The sequence below is a fragment of the Salvelinus sp. IW2-2015 genome, unplaced genomic scaffold (genome assembly GCF_002910315.2).
Source record: "Salvelinus sp. IW2-2015 unplaced genomic scaffold, ASM291031v2 Un_scaffold3986, whole genome shotgun sequence".
Classification (NCBI taxonomy): Eukaryota; Metazoa; Chordata; class Actinopteri; order Salmoniformes; family Salmonidae; genus Salvelinus; species Salvelinus sp. IW2-2015.
This window is the reverse complement of record NW_019945258.1, coordinates 26,187-36,186: the sequence shown is the minus strand read 5'-3', so window position 1 is coordinate 36,186 and position 10,000 is coordinate 26,187. Positions and strand designations below refer to the sequence as shown.

The following is a 10,000-nucleotide window of genomic DNA, read 5'->3' as shown; positions in this document are numbered from 1 at the left end:
GTTTATTTGGCGCGTTTGATTCAGAAATAGACCGGTTTCAACTCGCCCAACATGAGCGCGCTCCTGAGCGCGCTCCTGTTCACGCGCAACAAAACCTTCTGAGTGACACGTAGAAAGAATAGGACTACTTCTTAATTTCTCAAAAGAAAAACATTGAACAATTTCTAAAGACTGTTGGCATCTAGTGGAAGCCATAGGAACTGCAATCTGGGCCCTAATGATTTGGGCCCCAACATTTTTTTCTCCGGATGGATTGTGCTCGGGGTTTCGCCTGTCAAATCAGTTCTGTTATACTCACAGACATTATCCTAACAGTTTTAGAAATATCAGAATGTCTTCTATCGAAATATACTAATTATATGCATATCTTAGCTTCTGGGCCTGAGTAACAGGCAGTTTACTTTGGGCACGCTTTTCATCCGGACGTGAAAATACTGCCCCCTATCCCTAAGAAGTACACTGAAGAAAAACATTTTATTTATCATAGTGACTAAGAAGTAACATGTCCCACCAACATTAGATAACTACACAGAAAAACCTCAATTTACTTAAATAAGTAAATGAAATCAATGATGAGAGAATAGTCTGATGAACTGATAATTGACACAGACTTGGAAGATTGGAATGCAATGAGCCAAGAACTTGGAGGATATGTTCAAATCAAGAGTCTGATTGGTCACATTTCACATTAACAGATGTTATTGGTCACATACACATGGTTAGCAGATTTTATTGGTCACATACACATGGTTAGCAGATTTATTGGTCACATACACATGGTTAGCAGATGTTATTGGTCACATGGTTATCAGATGTTATTGGTCACATACACATGGTTAGCAGATGTTATTGGTCACCATGGTTAGCATATGTTATTGGTCACATACCAGGTTAGCAGATGTTATTGGTCACATGGTTAGCATATGTTATTGGTCACATACACATGGTTAGCAGAGTTATTGGTCACATACACAGGTTAGCAATGTTATTGGTCACATACACATGGTTAGCAGTGTATTTGGTCCTACACATGGTAGCAGATTATTGTCACATACACGATGTTAGCAGATGTTATTGGTCACATACACATGGTTAGCAGATGTTATTGGTCACATACACCATGGTTAGCAGATGTTATGTCACATACACATGGTTAGCAGATGTTTATGGTCACATACACATGGTTAGCGATGTAATTGGTCACCATACACATGGTTAGCAGATGTTATTGGTCACATACACATGGTTAGCAGATGTTATTGGTCACATACACATGGTTAGCAGATGTTATTGGTCACCATACACATGGTTAGCAGATGTTATTGGTCACCATACACATGGTTAGCAGATGTTATTGGTCAATACACATGGTTAGCAGATGTTATTGTCACATACACATGGGTTAGCAGATGTTATTGGTCACATACACATGGTTAGCAGATGTTATTGGTCACATACACATGGTTAACAGATGTTATTGGTCACATAACATGGTTAGCAGATGTTATTTGTGTCACATACACATGGTTAGCAGATGTTATTGGTCACATGGTTAGCAGATATTGGTCACATACACATGGTTAGCAGATGTTATGTTCACATCACACATGGTAGCAGATGTTATTGGTCACATACACATGGTTAGCAGATGTATTGGTCACAACACATGGTTAGCAGATGTTATTGGTCCCACACACAATGGTTACAGATGTTATTGTACACACATGTTAGCAGATGTTATTTCACATACCATGAGCAATGTATTGGTACACATGGTTAGCAGATGTTATTGCTCACATACACATGGTTAGCAGATGTTATTGGTCACATACACATGGTTAGCAGATGTTATTGGTCACATACCACATGGTTAGCAGATGTTATTGGTCACATACACATGGTTAGCAATGTTATTGGTCACATACACATGGTTAGCAGATGTTATTGGTCCACATACACAGGTTAGCAGATGTTATTGGTCACAATTACACATTGGTTAGCAGATGTTATTGGTCACTACACACATGTTAGCAGATGTTTATTGGTCCACATACACATGGTTAGCAGATGTTATTGGTCACATAACACATGTTAGCAGATTTATTGTCACATACACATGTTAGCAGATGTTATTGGTCACATACACATGGTTAGCAGATGTTATTGGTCACATACACATGGTTAGCAGATGTTATTTCACATACACATGGTTAGCAGATGTTATTGGTCACATACACATGGTTAGCAGATGTTACTTATGGTCACATACACATGGTTAGCAGATTTATTGCTCACATACACATGTTAGCAGATTTATTGTCACATACACATGGTTAGCAATGTTTATTGTCACCATACACATGGTTAGCAGATGTTATTAGGTTGCGTCACATACACATGTTAGCAGATGTTATTGGTCACATACACATGGTTAGCAGATGTTATTGCACATACACATGGTTAGCAGATGTTATTGGTCACATACACATGGTTAGCAGATGTTAATGGTCACATACACATGGTGTAGCAGATGTTAATGGTCACATACAACATGTGTTAGCAGATGTTAATGGTCACATACACATGGTTAGAGATGTTATTGTGAGTGTAGCGAAATGCTTGGCTTCTAGTTCCGACAATACAGTAATAAATAACAAGCAATATCTAACAATTCCACAACAACCACAACAATTTACACACAAATCTAAGTGAAGGAATGGAATAAGAATATATGAATATAAATATATGGATGAGCAATGTGGGGCAGCAGGTAGCCTAGAGTTAGAGCATTGGGCCAGTAACCGAAATGTTGCTGGATCGAATCCCCGAGCTGACAAGGAAAACATCTGTTCTTCCCCTGAACAAGGCAGTTAACCCACCGTTCCAGTAGGCAGTCATTGTAAATAAGAATTTGATCTTAATTGACTTGCCTAGTTAAATTAAAATGTCTGAGTGACAATAGTTTAAAATGCAATAGATAGAAATACATATGAGATGAGTAATGTAAGAATAAATATTATTAAAGTGCCAGTGATTTCAAGTCTGTATGTAGACAGCAGCCTCTGTCTAGTGATGGCTGTTTAACAATCTGATGGCCTTGAGATAGAAGCTGTGTTTTATTTTATTACTGTATAGTTGAACATGCAAAATATAATCGTGTGTATCAAATATGTTGAAAACATTGGATTTAAAAGTGCCTCATGTCACCAGTTGCAAAGTATTCTTTTGTTAAGATGCCCAAATAATAATTTAATGAATGAACCTATAAGACAAGTTTAGCAAACACTTCATTTTTAAATGACTGAATGAAGTTTGGCCAACAATATTTTTTTTAGTTCAGGTAACACTTTGACCAAAACGTTGTGTCAACTTAAACAAGGCTGTGGAACCAAAAGGCGTGGAACCAAAAGGCTGTTGAACCAAAAGCTGTGGAACCAAAAGCTGTGGAACCAAAAGGCTTGGGAACCAAAGCTGTGGACCAAAAGGCTGTGGAACAAAAGGCTGTGGAACTACAAGGCTGTGGAACTAAAAGCTGTGGAACTAAAAGGCTGGAACTAAAAGGCTGTGGAACCAAAAGCTGTGAACCAAAAGGCTGTGGAACTAAAAGCTGTGGAACCAAAAGGCTGTGAACTAAAAGCTGTGGAACCAAAAGGCTGTGGAACCAAAAGGCTGTGGAACCAAAAGCTGCTAAAAGCTGGCTGGAACTAAAAGGCTGTGGAACCAAAAGGCTGTGAACTAAAAGGCTGTGGAACCAAAGGCTGTGGAACCAAAAGGCTGTGGAACCAAAAGGCTGTGGAACCAAAAAGGCTGTGGAACTAAAAGGCTGTGGAACCAAAAGGCTGTGGAACCAAAAGGGCTTGGAACAAAAGCTGTGGAACTAAAAGGCTGTGGAACCAAAAGGCTGTGGAACCAAAAGGCTGTGGAACCAAAAGGCTGTGGAACCAAAGGCTGTGGAACCAAAAGGCTGTGGAACTAAAGGCTGTGGAACCAAAAGGCTGTGGAACCAAAAGGCTGTGAACCAACTGTGAACCAAAAGCTGTGGAACCAAAAAGCGTGGAACCAAAAGGCTGTGGAACTAAAAGGCTGTGGAACTAAAAGGCTGTGGAACTAAAAGGCTGTGGAGACTAAAAGGCTGTGGAACCAAAGGCTGTGGAACCAAAAGGCTGTGGAACTAAAAGCTGTTGAACCAAAAGCGCTGTGAACCAAAAGGCTGTGGAACCAAAAGGACTGTGAACAACAAAAGGCTGTGGAACCAAAAGGCTGTGGAAAACCAAAAAGGCTGTGAACTAAAAGGCTGTGGAACCAAAAGGCTGTGGAACCAAAAAGCTGTGGAACTAAAGGCTGTGGAACCAAAAGGCTGTGGAACAAAGGCTGTGGAACCAAAAGGCTGTGGAACCAAAAGGCTGTGGAACCAAAAGGCTGTGGAACCAAAAGGCTGTGGGAACCAAAAGGCTGTGGAACTAAAAGGCTGTGGAACCAAAAGGCTGTGGAACCAAAAGGCTGTGGAACTAAAAGGCTGTGAACTAAAAGCTGTGGAACTAAAAGGCTGTGGAAACTAAAAGGCTGTGGAAAAAAGGCTGTGGAACCAAAAGGCTGTGAACCAAAAGCTGTGGAACTAAAAGGCTGTGACCAAAAGCTGTGGAACTAAAAGGCTGTGGAACCAAAAGCTGTGAACTAAAAGCTGTGAACTAAAAGGCTGTGGAACTAAAAGGCTGTTACCTGAATAATAATGACTACATTGTGGGGGGGGGGGGGGTAATACAGTGCAACACTAGTGTCATCTAGAGTTAACTCCTATTACTGTTAAACAAATACACTGTACAGGAAGTCATTTTGTGTGTAGTTTTAACACTGTATGGTATGATGCCAAATTTGCATATTTCCCATGGTTCCATTTCTTTTCAAGTGAATTGTAGAGTTACCACCCATGACTGTATTTGTTAGTGACAGAGACATGGTTGTTGAATTCATTCCTTTTTTAAAGGCCTGCGATGTTTACCAAATAATTATCTAGTGGAATGCTATCATTAAAATGTAACTTTCTGACAAGACATTACATATACTAAACAAATATATAAGTGCAACATGTCAAGTGTTGGTCCAGTGTTGCATGAGCTGAAATAAAAGATCCCAGAAATGTTCCATACGAACAAAAGTTTTATATCTTTCAAATTTGTTCACCTCGGTGTTAGTGAGTATTTCTCCTTTGCCAAGATAATCCATCCACATGACAGGTGTGGCATATCAAGAAGCTGATTAAACAGCATGATCACTACACAGGTGCACCTTGTGCTGGGGACAATAAAAGGCCACTCTAAAATGTGCAGTTTTGTCACAACACAATGCCACAGATGTCTCAAGTTTTGAAGGAGCGTGCAATTGGCATGCTGACTGCAGGAATGTCCACCAGAGCTGTTGAATGTTAATTGCTCTACCATAAGCCGCCTCCAACGTCGTTTTAGAGAATTTGGCAGTACGTCCAACCGGCCTCATAACCACAGACCAACCTCATAACCACAGTTACTCTGAAAAATGAACACTGGACAATTTGCTGTGTTCCCAGCTGTATGAGGTGAAAGTTAACACGTGCTTCTCCTTAGGACAACCCCCTTCTCTCATCTCAGAAAGGTTTTCTGGGAATCTAAATCGAACCATCTTGTTCTGCTGTCTGTTCTGCTGTAGCCCCTACCCCCCTCTGATGATTGCTTCTGCAGGTGAACTGGTGTTTTGGTTTGTAACCCGAGACCCAGGAATCTCTAAATCTCACCCAGCACAGCCCTGAGCTCTGAAACAGGCAGTAGAGATATGCTGAGTCCCAAATCAACCCCCAACTCCTACAATATAGGCACGACACCCTATTTCCTAGCCACGACATCCTATTTCCTAGCCACTACACCTTAAACCACAGGTCATCCAAGCTGACTTAGCTCCACTCTAACCTCCTGTCTCAGTAAGATAGAGTGAAGGTGTAGAGTGAAGGAACAGTCAGAGAGATCCCAGCAAACCGGGAACATTCCCAGAACGTATCTCAGGAAGATAGAGTGAAGAACAGTCAGAGAGATCCCACCAAACCGGGAACATTCCCAGAACGTATCTCAGTAAGATAGAGTGAAGGAACAGTCAGAGAGATCCAGCAAACGGCGAATTCCCAGAACGTATCTCAGTAAGATAGAGTGAAGGAACAGTCAGAGAGATCCCAGCAAACCGGGAACATTCCCAGAACGTATCTCAGTAAGATAGAGTGACGGAGTAGAGTGAAGGAACAGTCAGAGAGATCCCAGCAAACCGGGAACATTCAGAACGTATCTCAGTAAGATAGAGTGAAGGAACAGTCAGAGAGATCCGCAAACACGGGAACATTCCAGAACGTATCTCAGTAAGATAGAGTGAAGGAGTAGAGTGAAGGAACAGTCAGAGAGATCCAGCAAACCGGGGAACTTCCCAGAACGTTATCTAATATTCCCATTCGGTTTTATTTAACATTATGATGATAGCATCATTCAGAGAATATTTTTGATTACAAAATATTATATTTAAAAAAAATGTTTTTTATTAAATATTCTTGGAAGTTTCTCCTAACATTGATTAAAATGTTGTTTACAACTTCTGTACCATTAAAATGTTCATTTAGTTGTAGGGAGCAGTCTGGTGAGAACATTATGGGGACATCACAGAAGATATGTTCCAAAACACGAAAATTGTTCAGTTTTGCGTATGATTCTACGCTGACCAAATTATTAAGGCAACATGTAAAGTGTTGGGTGTTTATGAGCTGAAATAAAAGATCCAGAAATGTTCTATACAAACAAAAATGTCTCTCATATTCTGTACACAAATTAGTAAACATTACACTCACAAAAGTAAACATTACACTCACAAAAGTAAACTTACACTCACAAAAGTTCCAAAAGAATAAAAACATTTCAAATGTAATTATATATTATATCAGTGTTGTAATGATGTGCAAATAGTTAAAGTACAAAAGGGAAATAAATCAACATGAATATAGGTTTTCACTTTCTTTGTGACAACAGGTCACTAATCTTGCTGTTGTGATGCACATATCTATTTCACCAAATAGATATGTGAGTTTCTCTTTTAATTCTTTGTGGATCTGTGTAATCTGAGGGAAATGTGTGTCTCTAATATGGTCATGACATTGGCAGGAGGTTAGGAGTGCAGCTCAGTTTCCACCTCATTTTGTGGGCAGTGAGCACATAGCCTGTCTCTGTTGAGAGCCAGGTCTGCCTACGGCGGCCTTTCCATAGCAAGGCTATGCTCACTGAGTCTGTACATAGTCAAAGCTTTCCTTAAGTTTGGGTCAGTTCACAGTGGTCAAGTATTCTGCCACTGTGTACTCTCTCTGTTTAGGGCCAAATAGCATTCTAGTTTGCTGTTTATTTGTTAATCTTTCTCCAATGTGTCAAGTATCTATCTTTTTGTTTTCTCATGATTTGGTTGGGTCTAATTGTGCTGTTGTCCTGGGGCTCTGTGTGTATGTGTTTGTGAACAGAGCCTAGGACCAGCTTGCTTAGGGGCCCTCTTCTCCAGGTTCATCTCCTGTAGGTGATGGCTTTGTTATGGAAGGTTTTGGAATCGCTTCTTTTAGTGGTTGCTAGAATTTAACGGCTTTTTTCTGGATTTTGATAATTAGCAGGTATCGGCCTAATTCTGCTCTGCATGCAATATTTGGTGTTTTACCGTTGTACACGGAGGATATTTTTGCAGAATTCTGTCTCTCCTTTCATCTCTCTTCCTCTCCTCTCTCTCATTCTCTCTCCTCTCCCTTCTCCAGACTCAGCCTGTCAGATCAGAGAAGATAGTGTTTCTCTGGTAGAAACTAAAGATGGCGGGAAAGATAACTAAAGATGAGATGGAGGAGCTCAGAGAGGCCTTCCAGAAGTTGGTGAGTGCATACAATCACCCACATGAACCAAAAGTATCGTGGACACCGGCTCGTTGAACCATCTCATTCCACAAATCATGCCATTATATGGAGTTGGTCCCCTTTTGCTGTAATAACAGCTTCCACTCTTCTGGGAAGGTTTTCCAGCCACGATGTTGGACACTTGCAGCGGGGACTTGCTTCCATTCAGCCATGAGCATTAGTGAGGTCGGGCACTGATGTTGGGCGATTAGGCCTGGCTCGCAGTCTGCGTTCCAATTCATCCCAAAGGTGTTCAATCGGTTGAGGTCAGGGCTTGTGCAGGCCAGTCAAGTTCTTCCACACCGATCTTGACAAAACCATTTCTGTATGGACCTCACTTTGTGCACCGGAGGCATTGTCATACTGAATCAGAAAAGGGCCTTCCTCAACTGTTGCCACAAGTTGGAAGCACTAAATCATTCTAGCATGTCATTGTAGTCTGTAGCGTTAAGATTTCCCTCACTTTCAACTAAGGGGCCCGAACCCATGAAAAACACGCCCAGCCATTATTCCTCCTGCCACAAAACTTTACAGTTGGCACTATACATTGGGGCAGGTAGCGTTCTCCTGGCATCCGCTAAGCCCAGATTCGTCTGTCAGACTGCCAGATGGTGAAGCGTGATTCGTCACTCCAGAGAACGCGTTTCTACTCCTCCAGAGTCCAATGGCGGCGAGCTTTACACCACTCCAGCCGACGCTTGGCATTGTGCATGGTGATGTTAGGCTTGTATGCGGCTGCTCGGCCATGGAAACCCATTTCATGAAGCTTCCGACGAACAGTTATTGTGCTGACGTTGCTTCCAGAGGAAGTTTGGAACTCGGTAGTGAGTGTTGCAACCGAGGACAGATGATTTTTACACACTTCTCACTTCAGCACTCTGCGCTCCCGTTCTGTGAGCTTGTGTGGCCTACCACGTTGCGGCTGAGCCGTTGTTGCTCCTAGACGTTTCTACTTTACAATAACAGCCCTTACAGTTGACCGGGGCAGCTCTGGTAGGGAAGAAATTTTACGAACTGACTTGTTGCAAAGGTGGCATCCAACGACGGTGAAGTCACGGAGCTTTTCAGTAAGGAGATTCTACTGCCAATGTTTGCATGGCTGTGTGTTCAATGTTATACACCTGTCAGCAACGGGTGTGGCTGAAATAGCTCAATACACTCATTTGAAGGGGTGTCCTCAAACCTTTGTATAAGTGTATAATGTATATAGTGTATAATGTATATGTGCATATACAGTGTATTCAGTGTGAGGTGTTTTCCTCGTGGAAACAGACTGCAAGTGATCCAGTCAGTGATTGTAGTAAATCACAAGATTGTCAAATCTTCCCTCTGATCACGATGTTATATACAGTTGAAGTCAGAAGTTTACATACATTAATCCTAGTAAAAATTCCCTGTCTTAGGTCAGTTAGGATCACTACTTTATTTTAAGAATGTGAAATGTCAGAATAATAGTTGAGTTAGTTGATAGTTGATTTCTTTCATCACATTCCAGTGGGTCAAAAGTTTACATACACTCAATAAGTATTTGGTAGCATTGCCTTTAAACTGTTTAACTTGGGTCAAATGTTTCAGGTAGCCTTCCACAAGCTTCCCACAATAAGTTGGGTGAATTTTGTCCCATTCCTCCTGACAGAGCTGGTGTAACTGAGTCAGGTTTGTAAGCCTCCTTGCTCGCACACGCTTTTTCAGTTCTGCCCACAAACTTTCTATAGAATTGAGGTCAGGGCTTTGTGATGGCCACTCCAATACCTTGACTTTGTTGTCCTTAAGCCATTTTGCCACTACTTTGGGAGAATGCTTGGGGTCATTGTCCATTTGGAAGACCCATTTGCAACCAAGCTTTTACTTCCTGACTGATGTCTTGAGATGTTGCTTCAATATATCCACATAATTTTCCTACCTCATGATGCCGTCTATTTTGTGAAGTGCACCAGTCCCTCCTGCAGCAAAGCACCCCCACAACATGATGCTGCCACCCCCGTGCTTCACGGTTGGGATGGTGTTCTTTGGCTTGCAAGCATCCCCCTTTTTCCTCCAAGCATAACGATGGTCATCATGGCCAAACAGATA

The 10,000-nt window shown here is 41.5% G+C and overlaps 1 protein-coding gene across 1 annotated transcript in view; it reads left to right on the top strand.

Moving 5' to 3' along the window:
* Positions 1 to 7,846: 7,846 nt before the first annotated feature.
* The window catches only part of LOC139026146 (plastin-3-like), a 12,740-nt gene continuing 10,586 nt past the window's right edge, over positions 7,847 to 10,000 (top strand). Inside the window, exon 1 of the mRNA XM_070441442.1 lies at positions 7,847 to 7,906. Coding sequence (XP_070297543.1) covers positions 7,847 to 7,906 — 60 coding nt within the window. The remainder of the gene's footprint in view (positions 7,907 to 10,000) is intronic.